Here is a 19,695-nt window from a genome sequence, read left to right on the forward strand (position 1 = left end):
GAATTTTGTTCTATGTTACTATTATTGGTGCCAGTCTCCCTGCTTGTCTAAAATCTTTGGAGCAGACAGGTCTGTTGTTTGTTTTTAAATGGCTTACATTCAGCTGGGCCACAGGAAAGTATTATTTTGTGCCTCAATTCTCTCTCATTCAAACACACACACATACACATACTTGCAAAGTGAAAGCGGAAGCGTAACTAAAGAGGGCCCATGCAGGTGTGGGAGTGGCAGACGTGTCCACAGAGACTTCCAGGACCACAGAACACAGTGGCAGCTGCTTGCGCTGCCCTCCAGCACTTACCTTGCTCTCTCAGCCCCTGGCGGGAAACCGAAGCTAGTTGGAGTAGGGGAGGGAGTAGCTGAAATGTCAAGAGATTGCTCAGGAATTGGTGACTGAGGAGTAGCAGCAAGATCGGAAGGCGGAGCGGGGGGCTGCATGGCAGGAGGGGTGGAGGATGCCTTACGAACTATGGAGGTGCCTCTGCGAGCCACCCATGAGGTGTCCATCACCCGGACGCCCATGCTATGGGGGGGAACACAGAGATAGTCCCTTACCAACTCGGAAGCAATCATTGAGAGCATTAAACACACACATTTACATTGCAGGGGGAAGGAGGGAAGCCATCTAGGTGCATCCAAGGTCTGAAAGGATCCACGTACAGTCAATGGGAGCCAATAACTTAAATGTAGACTCTAGAGAGGGGTTTCTGGCACGGCCGTGAGGGTCACTTGGGTCAAAGGCTGCTCTGCTGGGAAACCCAGTGGCCACTTGCAATCATCAGGGCAGCCGCAAAAGCAGTGACCTTCCAAGGTTGGTAAAGTTTTGAATCTAAGGGAAGTTCTCCCAGGCATCAACAAGAACAGGAAGCCTCAGGGCCTTTCCAAAGAGCCACAGCTCTGAACATAAAACATCTACAGCGTGGGGCAAGGGAATCTTAAAAAAGTGTGCAGCCAGGACACCTGTGATTAATTTTCCAAGAGGAAAATGATGCCCTTTGCATTGGGGATGATAAAAAACTGTGGAAAAACAATATCCTGCAGTAAAGGGGGAAGGGCCATAGGTCGATGACAGAGCACATGCGCCCAGGGTCCATCACTACCACCTTGGGGAAAAGGGCTAGGAAAAACTTCTATCTAAACCAGGGTTTCCCAAACTTGGGTCTTCCAATGTTTTTGGACTACAGTTCCCATCATCCCTGACCACTGGTCTTGCTAGCTAGGGATGGTGGGACTTGTGATCCAAATTTGGGAAACTCTGATCTAGACCTTGGAAAGCCGCTGTCCACCAAAGCAGACTCTGTAATAAGGCAGCTTCAAATTTTGACGGGGCACTCAAAAGACAGGCTCCCATCTCAGTGCTCTCGGGGAGAAGCTGGCTTCTGCTCTGCCTTGCCCCGACACTAAGGGTGGCAAGGGCGAGCTTCTTCTGGCAAGGCCGTGGGTGCTCTGAATTGACTGGGTCTTGACACTGAAGGTAGGAATGGTTCAAGAGCTACCCAGAGGATACCATACCTTTGGATTTTCCTAAGGCTGCATGGACAGAAACATACAGGTATTAGTGTAACAGAAACTAAGGCCAAATGCTTCTCCTGCTGCATCAGTTTGACAGGCCTTTGGGAAAGGGGCTGGGAAGTCCAAGGCCGCAGCTTGCAAAAAGCAGGGGGATCGGGGCGATTTGGCTGCAGAGAAGCATATTGCTAAGTGGAGAAGCAGGACATTCAGTGAAAGGCAGAATTTGAGGAAATGGAAGGTTTTTGTGAAAGCAATGCCAGTTGTTTTGCAGTTTGTGTGTGTGTGTGTAGGGAGAATGCGGGAGAGGGAGAGCAGGCTAGAGGTGAACCTAATAGGGGATTACAATAATCTTTGCATGGTTCTTCTTCTGGGATCCAGAAGAATTTGCTTTGCAAATTAGACCTAACAATATATGATGTCCGCACTGAGCACTGCAAGACTCCACAACATACAGAAAGCTCCTCAAGAGTGGGATTACAATGTTTCCAAAACTAATCTGAGCCAGTATCAAGCCTCTATCTGGGATCTTTTCCAGGTTGTGCCTTCCTGTCAGAGCTCTTTCATGGCATAAGGAAAATAACCTATGACTTCTCTTGCACTGCACAGCTCCAGGTACTTGCCACAACCTTCTACAGAGAGCTAAATTTCCTTTGCATGCATCATGCAAAAATAAAAACAAATGTTGAGATTACTCACTGAGGCCATTCCTAGACCTTGGGATCACTATAACATTGACACAGGTAAAGCATACTAAAACTAAGCCTGAGAACACTTCCAAGTCCAACCCTCAAGAGACCTTTTAAACACAAAAGATCTGACAATGCAGTTTCCATCAGGCAAGGGTGTTCCTTACTATCCAAGCTTTATGCATATGGATGGCAAACTCAGTAGGGCATTCATGGCCGTTCCGAAGAGATCAAAACAAGTCACAGGAGAGAAAAGGTCCAAATTGAGAAAGTCTTTGTAAATCCAAGAAAAGAAAAACAATCACTAAACTAACTGAGGAATTGCAAGTAGGAAGTTTTAAACGGCATATGTTTATTATAGGAATGTGAGCTTTAAACTGATTAGACAGGAATGCATGAGGTGTACTGCATACCAATATTAAGCTCTCCAATCACTGATTAACATTACCCCCCAAAAAACAATTTAATTGGGGGAGGTGATACAAGCAGGGACTGCAGGCCTAGGAACTTTTGGATGACTTTCCACCATGCAGGCTACACTTCATTCCCCACCCCGCAATAAAATTCATGCTATTTATTTATTTCATACAATTTATATACCACTTGATTCTAAAAACATCAAAGCTGTTTACAAAACTCACGCCACCTCCCTCTTCCCTGAGCCTGCTTTGACAAGTAGAAACTTGCAAGAAGGTAGCAGATAGTGCATGACTTGCCACATGAAGTTTTTACTTAAATAATGGATGTGACTAACTTGGGTCTACTCTAATTTCAATGGGTCTACTCTGAGACGGACACAGCTGAATACAACCCCAATGTGTCTTTTAAAACCGATCGACCATTAATCCATGGTCCATGACCTAGTTCATTTTTGAGAGATGTTTTGTTTCCCTTTCCTATCACTATATTGAAGAATGTTTATTGCTCAGATAAGCCTTGGCGTCCAGCCCGCTTCGGCTGCGCAGTTCTGCTAGGCCTCCGGACTTCAAAGGCCACATTCCAAAGGCTCTGGGCAAACGCAGAGTTTAAGCAGCGGTCAGAGAAAGCTGGAACCTCCAGTGCGTTCTTCAGTGTGCTTAAATAAAGTCCACTCAGGATCTTAGCAGCTAAAAGCAGTTTTTATTTACAGCAGACTATCCATTGTCTATCACAGCATCGTGAAAACACGTCCTCTCTCCTCAAAAGCGAAAGTAGAGAGAAAGAACAAAGGCTGGAGACTCTCGGAAATGACAATGACGCATAGTCTCCCCCCTCCTCCCAAATTGTAGGCAGGGTGTACACTCTGAGCTGTTTAACCCTGTAAGCTCAGGTTCTCCTCACATATATCTCTTCCATATTTAAAAGAAAGATGAAACATTGTCCTTTCTTCTAACAATGAATGACAGCTTTTTAATTTCAAGACCTCACTAAATGAACAACCACTCTTCCCTCTCCTCCTCCAGAATGGTAAAGCTACCACCATCAGTGTTTTACAGTATACATTTAATACTATTAGCTCACACCTAGAGGATGCAGGAGATGTTAGCGAGAACCTGTAGACCCATGACCAGATGCACATAGCCTGAGCAGGACAGGCTCTAACGTATGAAAGGTGGAAAGTGTCTCCTCCCTCACTCCATTCTCACCTCTAGTCCCTGGCTACCAAGAGCTATCAATGCCCTGGATTCCAGATCTGCAGCTCTTCAGGTCTACAGATGGTAGAGAAAGGAGCAGCACTGTAACTATTGCATGTGCTCAGGCCAACTGAGCAGGCAGAGTGCTGCTCCCCTGTGCTAACCTTACCACAGCAAGGAACAACTGCTAAGAAATATGCATGCGAAGCTAGAGTCAACAGGACCCAATAGGCATCTCAGTAGCTCAGCATCTTTCTTCACCCATGGCTGTATTGCTCCCTCTCCTGATCTCAGCACAGATGTCTCCTTTAATGGGCAGCAGAAGCAAACGGTGCTATGGTGGTATGTTGTCAATTGTGGAAGACAAGTCTCTCCCCCCCATTTTTTTTGCTCTCCGCCAAAGTAGTTCTGGATGGCAAAAACTACAAATGTCCCAGCATGCTGATCAGGCAATCATGTGACCTATTATTTAGGCTCTTAGAAAATGACGGCAAACACCCATCAACCAACTGATAACATGTTTTGAAACGTTCACTGCATCACTAGGAAATAGGTGTAGGACAAATTTCACTCTGGAAGTTATCAGGACCAGTTTTAGTACAGTGAGGTAGATATCTGCTTCCCGTCCCGGGGAACACCTATGTTGCTTGTTGAGTCAATGCGCAGAGCCATACAGCTAGCTTGGGCCAGGCACATACCAGGTGAATAGGCAGACAGGCCAGGTGCAACAGCCCTGCTTCCCTTTAAAGAGGCCACAGGCCGGGAGCCTGCAGATGGTGTGGCGTCAGGAGCGGGGTGGGATGTTAGTGGCAAGGCAGTGAAGTGTGTTTGCACGCCTAGAAAACATGGGCACTACTTCTACGGAGCAGCAGCGACTCCAGGCCAGCACAGCCCCTTCCCAGCTCCCTTCCCCTTACTCCTCCTGCAGCAAAATAAAAAGCACCCCCTACCCATCCTTCTTGTAGAACTCCAGCATCATGTTGTCTGTGGCCACGCTAAGCGGTCGCCGGGCCTGGTCAGGATGCTTGCGGTCGGCGTGGTCCATATCAGGAGATGGCATGGAATTGTAATTTGCATTGTGGTTCACATGCACAGGGCTGCCATAGTTCCCGGTCAAGTTGAACTCAATGTCTAGTTAGGAGAGAGCAAAATGGCCAAGTAGTGCTTGTGGCTCCCACTTGAAGCCAGAGGGAGGACAGACAGAGGCTTGGCAAGGATAAGTGTAAATCAAATATATACACACACACCCTGGAGGCAGACGTTCCTGGTCATATACACACCTCTTGGTAGTTCTGCCGCCCTCATAGGTTTTGGTGGTGGCAGCCTAGAAAAGGACAATTCTCTGTGGCAGCCCCCTAAGTTGTGGAGTTCTCTCCCCACAGAGGTGCATCTGGACCCTTCACTATACAGCTTTCAGCAGATGCAGAAGATGCACCTGTTCACCTGGCCTTTTGAAACCAGAGACATGTGTTTCCAGCACCCACCCTATTCCTGTGGCTGTAATTTGTTTTAATTGTTTTAAACTGGATTTTAAATTATTGTGACCCACCCTGCTCGTGAAGGGTGAGCAACAACAACAATGTACTCATCATCTTGAACACTTTTAATGTGGATGGGGAACCTAGCAGCCCCCATATAGGATTTTCTAGGTAACAACTGTTCTCAATAGTACCATGCAAAGCATAAACAGGGAAACCAAGCCCATGGAAAGATGCTTGTCTGGAACAGCAAATGATCAGAAATACAGATCTTTGGTTTAGGAGGCACAGGGTGAGACCTCTAGGACCCCTAGCCAAGACTATGGAGAATGTGAGCCATCAGGGAAAGGAATAGCAAGAACCACAAATGGTGCCTACGGGAGGCGATCTATCCAAAAAGGATAAAATCTGTGGCCTGGCTGTCACCAGTTCTGCCCTGTCCACTTTGCCTTAGGTCAGTTGGGCTCTAGCAAACAAAAAACAGTCCTACCTCCTGGAAAGAACCAATCTGCATGCTGGATGAGGGGCTCAATAATTGCAACAATCTGCAGGGAGACGGTGGCCATCATCTCGGTGATGTTTCTGAAACAAAAAGGTGGGAGAGAGAAATGGACAGGTAAGGAGGGCAGTAAGACAGGTCCTTCCGAAGGGCAAAACAAAATGACAACATCACAGGGTTGGAAGGGACTAGAGCTGGCATCCCCAAACTTGCCCTCCAGCTGTTTTGGGACTACAGTTTCCATCATCCCTGACCACTGGTCCTGTTAGCTGGGGATGATGGGAGTTGTAGTCCCAAAACAGCTAGAGGGCTGAGTTTGGGGATGCCTGGATTAGAGGATAAAGTCTCAGGAACCTGCCAAGGTCGGTCAGCTACGAAAGGTAGGATGCTGCTCTGGATACTTTACCAGACATTTTCAGAGGAATTGGGGCAGATTGGTTTCTATATTCGACATTTGTTCACCGGATGCCCACTAGCACTAAAAGTGATGATTTGCATTGTGGTGATGTGTTTGTTAAACAAACTATGGGACTTGTATACATTAATGGTGGCAATGGGTGTGATGTACTCCATGCTGATGCTCAGCAGCTACCCATTCTCTTCAACTGTGTTTGTGTTTCTAAAATGCAAATAATTGAGAAATATATACAGAAGAGTTCTAAGGATACATTCCTATGCATGCTGACACAGGTGTAAGCTCCACTGAACACATTGGGGCATCCTTGTTAGTAAGCATGCACAGGATTGTGCTGCGAGGCTGATTCCTCCACTCAGCAATCTGCCTATCCTTTTCTCATGCCTCACTGCAACTCATTTTCCATATTTTGCCCTCACTTCATCCCTGCTCTTCACCCTGAGAGAGACATCCAGATGTTTCAAATGGATCAAAGCATGAAAATTGAACAAGAGGCTTGCAAAATGAAGGTAAGAAAAATCAGCCCCAGGACCGGCATGTTCTTAGTTATATTATCTAGCATTTCAGAACTGCAGTGTTCTAGATGTCAGCCGCTTACCCTTCTGTCTGAGGCCAGAGAAGGTTAGGCCCCAGCACAATCGCTATGTTGCTTGGGGTCATTTTGTTTGCATCCTGGTACTCTGTTAAGTGTGCAAGGAATTTGATCAGGTACCTGCAATGGAAGGCAACAGAGTTAAAATGGAGTGGTGGGTGCACATTCAGCAGCTACTGACTGGGTCATAAGACTATTGCTAACCAATAGACATGCTCTAGTGGATACTTTCCCAGGGGTTCATACGAATAAATGGGCAAGTGCCATTATTTGCATTTTACAGGTACTAACCACCAGGGGGAGAAGCTCTCATTGACTAGTATTGTAATGTACAAATCACTGGGTATCAGGCCGGCAATGTAAGATGCCTCAAACATCACTGTATATAAGCCAAGGAGAATGCACTGCTTGCCACAGTAGTGACCACTTTCTCTCGATGGTTTATTGGTGACTGCTGCTGCTGCAGTCCTCCTCTAGCCCTTCTATGCAGGGCACATCTAACTTCCAGCAAGAAATACACTGACTTTGCCACTAAGGAATCAAGACCTCTTGGTGCCCCTCCTGTAGTCCGTAAGAGGAGAAAAATAGTATTGCAACACCGCCTGTAGATCTCTACCTCTGAATTTCAAGAGGGGCAGGAGCAATTTACCCTGCCACCCAACAAGTATCTTGGCGTTGCTGCCTGATATCCTCAAGCACCAGATGTGACTTACCGTATTTTTTGCTCTTTAAGACTCACTTTTTCCCTCCTAAAAAGTAAGGGGAAATGTGTGTGCATCTTATGGAGCGAATGCAGGCTGTGCAGCTATTACAGAAGCCAGAACAGCAAGAGGGATTGCTGCTTTCACTGCACAGCGATCCCTCTTGCTGTTCTGGCTTCTGAGATTCAGATGATTTTTTTTCTTGTTTTCCTCCTCCAAAAACTAGGTGCGTCTTGTGGTCTGGTGCGTCTTATAGAGCTAAAAATACAGTATATTAGCCCAGTGTACTTGTAGGCAATACCTCGATGTGGGAGCTACCCCTGAAGTTGGTCTGGAAGCTGCAGCTGGTGGCATGACATTGGGACAGACAACCACTATCGTATTATGCTGCAGCTGAAAAACTGCTACTGGCCTTAAGTTCAAGGTGCTGATAATGGCGTACCCTGTACACAGGTTGGGACCAGGAAACTTAAAAGACCTTCTCACCCTTTATATACCCAATCAATCACTTCTCTCTGCAGGAGAATGCCTCTTGCAGATACTATCTCATCCGGAGGCCTGTATAGGAATCAGGCCTTTACCATGGTGCTGCCTACCTTTTGGAAGTACGTATCAGACAGACACCGTTGCTATTGTCTTTTTGGTGCCAATTTCCCCCAAGCCTTTTAAAGGGGATATTTAAAAAAAATAAAAATCCTGGTCCATATCTGAATTAAATTTGAAGTTGTTTTTATAAATTAAATGGTTCCACATAAGTTTTTATTACGGATGCTTTTGTATTGTTGAATTTATTTGAGAAATGTAGGAAGCAATTCCTAAATGGAAAGGAATAAATGATAAATAAAAATATTGCATGTATCTGCTCCTGTATAATCATTCTAGCAAAGCAGCATGCCAGATCTCCCTCCTGTCTCTTAGGGAGGATCCTTGTGAAACTGGTTTGGATGTTGAGGAAGGAAGCATCCCTTGCTACTTAGAAGGCAGTGAGCTGGAGGCAAAGTTTTTCTCGAGGTGCATTGCAAAGAGTCAGCAGTGCCAAGCACTCTTGTGTCTCATTGACACAACTCTGTTTAATTGCAATGCTTGTCGCAGAGAGGCCTCCTGGTGGAATTAACGTGGCAACTTTAGACACAGCAAGCTTTCAAAGCCATTACAAGCTTCCCCCCGAGGCTCCCCAACACCCAAGTACAGGCAAGACGTCTTGCTGGCAGCGGGTGAGAAGTAGCAAGTCCTTTACTGTGGTGCAGACAAGATCAAGTTTCAGGCCAGCCTGGCTCTTGAAATGAGAAGTGTTGGTCTCTTTTTGCAAGGCAGGCCATGTGAGAGAAGAGAACACCTGGCACAAAATATGGGATAGGTGCTTGGAGCAATGGTTACCCATCCACATATATTTCTCTTCCCTTGTGTGCTGGGACTGAAGCTGCATCAGAAACTTTCCAGGCCAGGAAATGCAAAATATCATCAACATTAATCAACCTTCGCCCCATGCACCCACCATTATTTTAAAGGTACAGTGGTACCTTGGTTCTCAAACGTAAAACCAAGGTGCAGCTTTTGATTGGCTGCAGGAGCTTCCTGCAGTCAAGCCAAAGCAGCGTCAGATGTTCAACTTCCAAAAATTGTTCGCAAACTGGAACACTTACTTCCAGGTTTGTGGCATTCGGGAGCCAAAACGTATGTGTGCCAAGGTGTTTGAGAACTGAGGTATGACTGTATAGCCTTTTGGGTGGACCTTTTGGCCATATAGCAATTGCAAATTGTAAAACTGATGTCAGCAAGAGACAGACAGTGAAGAAGAAGTGAAGGTATATCCTTTGGCTTGCGTACACCTGCCTTAGATTGTTGTAGCTGGGCTTGGGCAACTTCTCAAGGGCATTCCACAGGGCCTGCAGCCTCTTGTCTTGGTCCTGGATGCTGCAAAGCAAGAATGAGATGTCTGGGATTAATTCAGCAGTGGGACGATGGATAAAACATATGGGGATTTTGTATCTCTGCACCTTCAGCCTCTCTTTCCTAAGCTTGCCTGAGCTGAGGCAGTGGCATAGACACAAGTTGTGAACAGACGAGGCACCGAGGGAGCCGCCCCCTTGCCCTCCATTAATTTCGCACTTGAAACCTGTCACACTACAGACAGGACAGGACAGTCACTGCTGGGAAAGCTGCCAATGCGCTTCACATTTCACCTCTCTGGGAATGTGACTTCTGCTCCTTGTCATGTACTGGAAGCAACAGTTGCGGTGGGGCCTACTTGCACAAGCACTTATCCTGAAGTGACAAGCCCCAGATCGCACTTCAGCATCAGATTTATGTCAATGTTTAAAGCAGACCTTTGAAAAGTGTAGCCACTTTAAATGCCTGGTAAGATCAGGGACAGTCTTGGCTCACTTTTCTTCAGGCTCACTTTTTTTCAGGCGATGAGGGCTGGAATAACATCTTCATTCCCAATCTTATTAGGGAAGCTTTAGGCCAGACTATAGCTTCTCTTCCTTGCAGCAGAGAAGTCATTTCTCAGTCTCAAGAGGGGACAAGCTGAGGCAATTCATTTGAAGCAAAACCAATTAAAGAAATTGTAATTCGTTTGAATCTGCTGGAGTACTTGGGACACAACAACAAGTTCTTGAGAATTGGGCCCTGGATCCAAAGGAAATTAGTTAAATTTGAGTCCTGCTGAAACACTACTTGATTGATCACATCGTGACTTAGGTGCAACTAATGTTTTCTGGTCTTGGTGTGGGAAGCAGAGGAATTCCTTGGAAAACTAAGGTGAGCAACCTTAGACATACAGCTTTGACATATGTCAGAGAATAGTCTCCTTTCTATGCATAGCAGACATCTGTTGCTTTGGGACTCATTCACATTTCACCAATGGGCCCTGAATTTCAATACAGTGGTACCTCAGGTTACAGACGTTTCAGGTTACAGATGCTTCAGGTTGCAGACTCTGCTAACCCAGAAATAGTACCTCAGGTTAAGAGGTACTATTTTGTTTGCTTCAGGATGAGAACAGAAATCGTGTGGCAGCGGCGGGAGGCCCCATTAGCTAAAGTGGTACCTCAGGTTAAGAACAATTTCAGGTTAGGAACGGACCTCCGGAACGAATTAAGTTCTTAACCCGAGGTACCACTGTATATCTGCATATTGAACAAAGGCCTGAATGTGTGAGGGTGTGGCCCTGAAAAGTGACTAATAAATAAGTGAGAGAAACAAATAAATGATAATGACATACATGTGCAAAATAATAAGCAAAATATAGACTTCCGGCGAACCGCAGCCACAGGAAAGGAGCGCGAGGACGAAAGCCCATAGGGAAATCTCCGGGGACAGCGGGGAAGCGCAGCGCGCCTTCTCCTCTGTTCCCGGACCTGTCCTGAAGGCTTGCGGTGGGAGGAGGGCTTTCCTCCCCACCGCCAACATTCAGAATGCTGTTCTGAATGTTGGCAGTGGGGAAGAAAACCTTCCTCCCACCGCAAGTCTTCAGGACAGGTCCGGGAACAGAGGAGAAGGCGCGCTGCGCTTCCCCGCTGTCCCCGGAGATTTCCCTATGGGCTTTCGTCTTGCGAAGCAAGCCCATAGGGAAATTCGTCTTGTGAAGCTGCTAAAAATAGGAAAACCCTTTCGTCTTGCGGGTTTTTCATTTAGCGAGGCATTCGTCTTGTGGGGCACCACTGTATTGAACATTTGGATAGTAGAATAGACAAGCAGGCGGCGTTGATTTTCATTAATGCCAAGAAGGCATTTGACAACGTCTCCTGGCGCTTCATGAAGGAAAATTTAAAAATGATGGGAACTGGTGAAGGATTTAGAAAAGGTATTGAGGCTATTTATCAAGAGCAAAAAGCCAAACTTATAATAAACAATAATATATCGGAGGCCTTTGATATTGCCAAAGGGACTAGGCAAGGCTGTCCCTTATCCCCTTTGTTATTTATAACAGTGTTGGAAGTGTTTAATAAAAGGTTAAGGGAAACACCGGAGGTTAAAGGAATTAAGGTAGGAAGTAAGGAATTCAAAATAAAAGCATTTGCAGATGATTTGATACTAACATTGGAAGATCCTAAGAACAGTTTACTAGAAGCCCTACAGAAACTAGAAGAATTTGGAAAAGTGGCAGGTTTCAAGCTCAACAGGAATAAGACTAAAATGATAACAAAAAATATAACCAAGGAAGATATAGTAGAGTTAGAACAAAGGACGGGAATTATGGTTGCTAAGAAGGTAAAATATCTAGGAGTGTGGATCACAGCAAAAAACATAAATCTATACAAAGATAATTACGAGGTTACTTGGAAGGGTATCAAGAAAGATTTAGAAATCTGGGAGAGATTGAAACTTTCCTTCTTAGGGAGGATATCGGTTATTAAAATGAATGTCCTGCCCAGAATGTTATTTTTGTTTCAAACTATACCAGTATTGAAAGGACTAAAACAGTGTAAAGATTGGCAAAGGATCTTAGCGAGATTTATCTGGCAGGGAAAAAGACCACGAATAAAAATGAAAATACTGGTAGATAAAAAAGAAAGAGGGGGTTTTTCTTTACCAGATTTGAGTTTATATTACGAAGCGGCTTGCTTAACGTGGGTGAGAGATTGGATAAAGCTAGAGAATACTGATATCTTGGATTTAGAGGGCTTCGATAACAGGTACGGGTGGCACTCGTACCTGTGGTACGAAAAGGTGAAAGTTCATAGAGGCTTCCTAAATCATATAATTAGAGGACCATTATTTCAAGTATGGGAAAGAAATAAGAACCTGCTGGAAAAGAAAACCCCATGGTGGATCTCGCCAATAGATGTCTTAACTGTCAAAAAAACAAACATGGAGGGGGAAAAAGCTACCTATGAAGAACTTATCAATAAAACTGATCAGGGCATAAAACTCAAGCCCTATGAGGAGGTAAAGAATGTGTTCACGGGGTGGCTGCAATATGATCAAATGAATGATCTGTTAAAAGATGATAAAAAGAAACTGGGATTTGAAGATAAAAAATCTAAATTTAATGTGGAAGTCATAGAAGGTAAAAACAAATTATTATCTAGGATGTATGACCTCTTACTAGATTGGTATACAAAAGATGAAGAGGTGAAGGAGGCCATGATAAAATGGGCCATAGATATTGGTTACAACATTGACTTTGTAAAGTGGCAAGAACTGTGGAGTGTAAATATGAAATTCACGGCGTGTATGGCACTAAGGGAGAACCTCTGGAAGATGATTTATAGGTGGTATCTCACACCAGTGAAGTTAGCTAAGATTTATAAACTGAAGATTAAGAAATGCTGGAAATGTGGAGAGGGGGATGGTGAGTTCTATCATATGTGGTGGACATGCAGTAAAGTAAAAGGCTTTTGGGAACTGATTTACAACGAACTTAAAAAAATTTTTAAGTATACTTTTCCCAAAAAGCCTGAAGCTTTCCTGCTAGGAATAGTTGGCAAGGAAATCAAAAAAGAGGATAAAAATCTGTTTCTATATGCCACAACGGCTGCTAGAACTATGTTAGCCCAAAGCTGGAAAATGGAATTAATACCTACTATAAATGACTGGCAGATCAAGATGATAAATTATGCTGAACTAGCTAGAATAACAGGAAGACTAAGAGACCAGGATGACCAGAAGTTTCATGAAAATTGGAACAAATATCTGATGTATATAAGAGATAAGTATAGAACTTCGATGACTCTGGCAGGATTAGAACAACTCTAACAGTGTTTGGCAAATATGTAAAGGAGATAAAACACGTAACTTCAGAAATTATCTGATACTTACCAACGAAGTGAAGGGAAGTCCGAGGCTCGGCAGAGCCCAAAATAATTGTGTATTATATATATGATTCTTGTAACAGCTATGTTATATGTAACTTATGTAATCTAGACTGTATATATGTATAATTAATGGAAAACCAATAAAAAATTTATATGAAAAAAGATGATGACATACATGTCCAAGAGGCAGAGGCTCTTGGAGAAATAATTAGAATATGTTCAATTTTGGGGTGGGTGCGTGGGGATTGGAATTTCCCACAATAAATTACACCAAATGGGTTTGATCTGTCCCATGAAGTTCCTGGTTCTGCATGGCAAATATTGTGGGCTCCCAGACTTCAGAATTTCCCTCCCTAGAGAAGCTAGACTGGCTCTCTCCTTGCTCTCCTTCTGCCAGCAGATGAAGACTTTCTTGTTTCAACAGGCTTTTGGGAACTGACTGCTTTTAATTAAAGGGCTGGTGCCGGGCTGTTTTTATTGGTAAGTTTTAAAACAGATTCTATATATGTACATAGTTGTAATTCTATCCATGTTTGATTATACTTTAATGACTGATTTTTCTGTGTTTTGAGCAGTTCTTGTTTTTATCTGTAAGCTACCTTGAGTCCTGTCAGGGAAAAAGGTATAAACAAACAATAATTTTGAGAGAAGCTGATATGGTACAAATTTCAGCCTGATCCTCTGCATGTTTACTTGGAAGCAATTTTCACTGAATTCAATAGGACCTATTCTGAAGTAAGTGTCCCTTATTCCAACCTTGTTTGATATTCTATTTTTATACCAGAAGGTGAAGAAGCAGGGCTCAAGCAACGGTGAACAACTCACTTTGAGGCTTGGATCCATTCTTCATAGAGTTCAAATGTCATGAGCGGTTCTGGCAATTCCCGGAGATAGGACTTCAGTGCCCCTGTGCAAGAGACATAGAAACACAGAACACGCATTAGCAAAGCAGAAAGCCTCATCCTAATTTGGAGGGAATTTTTTTCCTCATTGAACTTTCTTTGGTTTGGGGCAACAGCTGAAGTCAACGAACCAGCCCTTAACTGACAGGAGCAAAATGCTGTACTACCTAATGCTAAGATCAATATTTCCCTTTCTGGACACAAGAACTAATATAGATGACCATCTGACAACATGGTAGAGTTTTCTACCACTTGGTCATTTGTATTAAAGTAAATGTGGCAGGTTTTTTGCTACTCATCCCAACATATGATGAAGTACGGTGTGTACGTATGCTCTTAAAATAAATAGCAAGGCTTCTCCACATGGCTAGATGACTCTCTGTATCCATATTAGTGTGAGGGCGGGGGGTGGACTGCCTTGAGCTGTAGGAGTTTCACAACTACAGCTGTGTTTTAAAGGGGGGGGAAGCAAAATTTTCTCTGCTTTTCAGATTTTATTCCAAATGCTATTTCTGTATTTGAAAAGAGTTTAAAAACTGCAGTAATTATACACCTATAGCTTTAAATATAATATAGATTTAAAAACTATTAATGTTAGTTTTGGTGTGTTTGAGGATTTGTCTGGTGTGTATATGTTTGTGTGTGACTTATTGACTCAAGTTACAATTCTGCCTTTGGTTTGATAAGGATGCTTAGTGGGTTGTGTGTATAATTGATTAATTGTCTACGTTTGCCACTGAAAGCAACCTTTTCCCATTTGTTCAAGCTAATAGTATTCACTACAACACCAGTCTGGTATGCCAAGACAAGAGCAGCTCTTACCTGCAATGGCATGTGGGTCAGCTGAGTACTCCTGAACATCCACAACACAGCAGTCAAGAGCTGCCTTAAGCTTCTTTAGTTTAGAGGCTGAAGGGGCCACCCGGAATAGGCCCTGCAAACACAAGATGTGAAATAAAAGTGTGTGTGGTTGTGGGGCGGGGGGGGGGAGACGATAATGACATGTCTGTCCAGCTTGCAAATCCCAAGGAAGGTAGTGTGGGCAACACAGCATTGGGGCTAGGGATGGGAATATGGGGGGGGTGGTAAGCACTCCCAGGCCTTAGCACGAAGGGGCATCAGTTGCCCGATACAGACCTCCTCCTGCATGCCACACTCCAGGAGCATAGTGACACACGCCTCGATGGGGAAAGCAATCTCCCGGCCACTGACAGCTAGGTGCTCCTCCAGGGGCTTCCCAAAGGAGGGCTTTTCAATCCAGGCTTCTGTGGAAGGCAGTCCAAATAAGAAGCAATCACAATATACCCACAACTCACCCTCTCGGTAACATGCAGTAGCTGGACTTCTACACACTCCTGGCTTATTTGCAGAGCTGTCCCTAATGCCATGTGTCTCGAGACTAGAAGATTACCCTCTGTGCACATGTCTAAAGTCATTTTCAGGCCTCATCACCTTAACAGTGCCTTAAGAGACAACTAGGGTACAGTGTGACACGGGTGGTGCTGTGGGTTAAACCACAGAGCCTAGGACTTGCCGATCAGAAGGTCGGCAGTTCGAATCCCCACGACGGGGTGAGCTCCCATTGCTCGGTCTCTGCTCCTGCCAACCTAGCAGTTCGAAAGCACATCAAAGGGCAAGTAGATAAATAGGTACCACTCCAGTAGGAAGGTAAACGGTGTTTCTGTGCGCTGCTCTGGTTCGCCAGAAGCGGCTTATGCTGGCCACATGACCTGGAAGCTGTACGCCGGCTCCCTCGGCCAATAAAGCGAGATGAGCGCCGCAACCCCAGAGTCAGCCACGACTGGACCTAATGGTCAGGGGTCCCTTTACCTTTACCTAGGGTACAGTGTGGACTTTCAGTAAACTTCGCTACATGGGATTGTGCTCAACTCCTTCTGGCCCCGTGTCTGATTAAAGTGAGGAACCCACAGAACCATGGGGGTACGTCAACACAGCTGAGAACCTAGACTTCCACTTTCCTCAGGACTACTGCAATGTGGTCTACATGGGGCTGCCTTTGAAGATGGGGTAGAACCCACAGCTAGTGCAGAAGGCAGACACCAGAGCACTGAGGGGTATATCCAGCTGGTAAAAATCGAATACTGATTCTACACAGGCTGCACTGACTGCAAAGAAGCTACTGGGCACAATTCACAGTTTTGATGTTTACAAAAAAACCTCAATGACTTAGGCTCCTCCTCTGCAGTCACAGCCAACCTATGGAACAGCTTCCAGGAGATTTGGTCAGTTTAAAGTATTGGCTAAGGTTTCAAATATATTTTGGTATAATATCCTCGGATCTCACTGACGAAGAGTGGTTCGCAAACTGAACAAAACACACCCAGAAAAGAGCCTTAATCTGGATAACATCCTATAGCGCTAACCTTGTTGATTCCTCATAGTTTTTGTGAGCTCAAGAGTAGGCTCAAATGAGTCCTTACATTTTGATTAGAGTAAGGTGCTGGCAACGATTCTAGGAATGATATATATGGTGGTATTCTTATTTTTAGTATTCTGGCTGGCTGCAATCCACAGACCTACTTCATTTTGTGACTGCTAAGCTGTCACACTGTCTCATCTACCACAAAGGCAACTGTTAGCAGGCTGGGGGCTCTGGATTGATGGGTAGAATCACCTTGACTTTTGATGCTTGGTATGGTAGTCACGTTGCCTCAGAGAGCAGCACTGAACGTCTCTCATGTAATATGTGACAAATGGTAATGTAAGAGACACTGCATCACACTTACCCTGCTGTGCTTTGATCTGAGGCAACACATTCTGCAAAAGTGCTAATGACTTCCTGTGGTACTCTGCTTGCACTTCTATTAACTGGGAGAAAGATGAAACAAGAGGCAGCTGGTAAGAAAACTCATGCCCTGGAAAGCGTTATGGTTTTCCAAAGGGAGATGGGGAAGTTGAGGCGTATTAGTGCCCCACCCCCCTCATGAAAAGCCAAGTTTTCTGCTACTTACAGTCTGAAAATAGTTTGCATAGTCTATCTCTTTGGCCACAAAGTTGTACATGTCAGCTGAGAGCTGATCCTGCGGGAAGTACAGAAATGACAAGAGTTACATGGATGCAAAATGGCCAAGTCAAACTCGCTGCAACAGCTGTAGTGCTGCAATATGCATTTCCTTTCCAGAAATTCAGATGAAATCTAAAACCACACCTATAGTAAGAATGTTAATGGGGTCACAATTCACACATTGATCTACCTCTTGCCCAAAGTTCTATTCATCAAACTAGGGCAAATGGCTGAAAATTGCAATTTTAAATACTCTCCTCCCCAAATGATCGTACTTGCAACTGCACCAACAATACTAGGCTTCAATGGACTAAGAACAGTGGCTTTTGGAGCCATCACCTGAGCCACATTCCAGATGGCACAAATGATGCTTCACCAGGAATAGAAAGACAGAGAGAGATAAAGAAAGAAATAATAGATAGATAGATGATAGATAGATAGATAGATGATAGATACCCTGCAAATCTCCACTCTGTTTGCTGCCTCCTCCATCTCTTCCCTGAGAGCATCCGCTTTGGCACCCGAAGGCTGCAAGTTGCTTGACAAACCTGAAGATTTGGCTGACTGCTGCCACCTGCCGGAGAAAGAAGTTAAATGACATTAGCAACAGATGAGGAGGACTCCTACTTGTAGGTGGGGCAGAACTTTTAGCAAGGGCAGTCACCAGTACAAGAGCCTGAAGGCACACAATCAGCTTGAAGGCACACAACCTTTCAATCCCACCCTTTCCTCAGGTTGTCTTTAGACTCTCCCTCAATCACCATTTGTAAATCCACATATATATCCACTGAACAGCTGCTTCTCTTATCAGATGAAGCAACAATAACAAACCCTTGGAAAGAATGACCTGGGAAACTCCAAAATGCAAGCAATACTCAAGGGATGCAATAATCTATGGAGTAATTTGCCCTTAAAATGGAAACCTCCTAAACCCAATGAACACCATTAGGGAGCCTAAAAATCTGCTACTTGCATCCTTATCTTTACTGCCATCTGCCCGTGATGGAACTTAGTAGGATACTGCTTTGTTGAAGAAGATAACGTTTTAAAAAGCATGCAGCAAAGTCCTGTGCTGAGGAGAGACAGAGATGTTCCACTGATTGAACCATACTGGCCAGCTCAAAATGGAGCTGCCTCTGTCAGACTAAGCCTGCCTCCGATCTGAGGATGATCCGGATGCCAGCTTAAATGATAGCTGCCTAGTGGGTCATTCCTACAGCAATGAAGCCACTGGAGCACTTCCAACTCCCCACTTTCTTCTAACCAAAATGTTACTTCCCAAGCTGTCTTATTCTCTAAACCACAGCCTGCCTAAATAAGAGGGGGTTTTTGTTTTGTTTTTTAAAGCAGGTGTTAAAAACAGTAAAATAAAAGCGCCTGCCCAAGATTTAAAAGTTATCCTCTCACGTTACCCTGACTGCTCAGGCAAAGCTGGTCCCTTGAAGCAACTTCCATGCCACAAGAACTGGGCCTAAATAATTGTGCAGCTATTTCAATCCGTTCTAATTCTAATTATATATAATATACATAATTAAATTTTCTGTTTTGCAATTTAAAGTACTTTTTACATCCTTAAGATGTCAATGACTTCCCTTCTTCTCTTTCCACGGTTCATTTTGCATTTCACAAATCCCTGCATATTTTACAAAAAACTATACCATTCAGTATTCCATTATTACATCCATCAAAGCTTATTCACACTGTTGAATTTATCTTAACGCTGCCAGCGTTTTCAGCTGTACACAGCTATTTCCCATATATTCAATAAATGTTTTCCAATCTTCTCTAAATGCATGTTCTTCTTGTTCTCTTACTCTATACGTTAAGTCTGCAAGCTGCGTATATTTGGTTAAGTTAAGTTGCCATTCTTCTTTGTTTGGGACCTCGCTCGTTTTCCATTTTTGTGCTAACAGAACACAGGCCGCAGTAGTGGCATACATAAATAACCTTTTTTGACACCAGGTGTGCAGCTATTTCTAAACATAGATTTGGCTTGATGAAAAACTTAGGGCCCATCCTTGAAAGCCATGAATGAACATAAGTAGAGCCTGCTAGATCAGGCCACGGGCCTGTCTAGTTCTGCATCATGTTCTCACAGTTGCTGTGGGAAACCAGCAAACAGAGCATGAGCACAAGAGTGCTCTCCCCTCTTGCGGTTTCCAGAAGCATTGCTACCTCCAACTGTGGCAGAAGAACACAGCCATCATGGCTGGTAGCCATCAGTAGGTTTCCCAGGTGAACTGGCAGACATCCCAAAATCCATGACATGGACGAGCAGCCTGTATTCAGCAGCAGCACATTCTGTCTCATGTAGGATTAAGGCAGATATCTGTGGCCAGCAGTGGGAAGATGTCCTCCACTTGAGATCAGGGAGGATTTTTTTTTTTAAATCCTCAGTTAACTCAATACTTCTAGTCAGAGTAACCAGCTGTTTATAACCAGTTTCAAATAAGAAGATTATTCCCAAAGATCAGCAAACCTAATTTGAAGGGAAAACAGAAGTGCCATCT

The 19,695-nt window shown here is 44.3% G+C and overlaps 1 protein-coding gene and 1 long non-coding RNA gene across 11 annotated transcripts in view; both read right to left on the minus strand.

Annotated features, from left to right (window-relative positions):
- The window catches only part of ARHGAP44 (Rho GTPase activating protein 44), an 88,707-nt gene that overhangs the window by 12,071 nt on the left and 56,941 nt on the right, over nt 1-19,695 (minus strand). For 7 of the 10 annotated variants that reach the window (XM_083597689.1, XM_083597688.1, XM_083597684.1 and 4 more), the window contains 12 exons: nt 17,642-17,759; nt 17,133-17,201; nt 16,908-16,989; nt 15,298-15,425; nt 14,983-15,094; nt 14,084-14,165; nt 9,330-9,410; nt 6,802-6,915; nt 5,780-5,871; nt 4,762-4,942; nt 1,513-1,530; nt 302-523 (listed from right to left, as the gene is read on the minus strand). In XM_083597689.1, coding sequence (XP_083453815.1) covers nt 302-523; nt 1,513-1,530; nt 4,762-4,942; nt 5,780-5,871; nt 6,802-6,915; nt 9,330-9,410; nt 14,084-14,165; nt 14,983-15,094; nt 15,298-15,425; nt 16,908-16,989; nt 17,133-17,201; nt 17,642-17,759 — 1,299 coding nt within the window. The remainder of the gene's footprint in view (nt 1-301; nt 524-1,512; nt 1,531-4,761; nt 4,943-5,779; nt 5,872-6,801; nt 6,916-9,329; nt 9,411-14,083; nt 14,166-14,982; nt 15,095-15,297; nt 15,426-16,907; nt 16,990-17,132; nt 17,202-17,641; nt 17,760-19,695) is intronic. The other 3 variants (XM_083597687.1, XM_083597683.1, XM_083597685.1) reach the window with 2 other exon arrangements.
- Nucleotides 2,790-4,763, minus strand: LOC310755284. The gene is made up of 2 exons (XR_014544278.1): nt 3,519-4,763; nt 2,790-3,100 (listed from the first exon to the last, which is right to left on the minus strand). It is a non-coding gene; the product is annotated as an uncharacterized lncRNA (long non-coding RNA).

The sequence above is a fragment of the Podarcis filfolensis genome (assembly GCF_964270895.1).
Source record: "Podarcis filfolensis genome assembly, chromosome: 2".
Lineage (NCBI taxonomy): Eukaryota > Metazoa > Chordata > Lepidosauria > Squamata > Lacertidae > Podarcis > Podarcis filfolensis.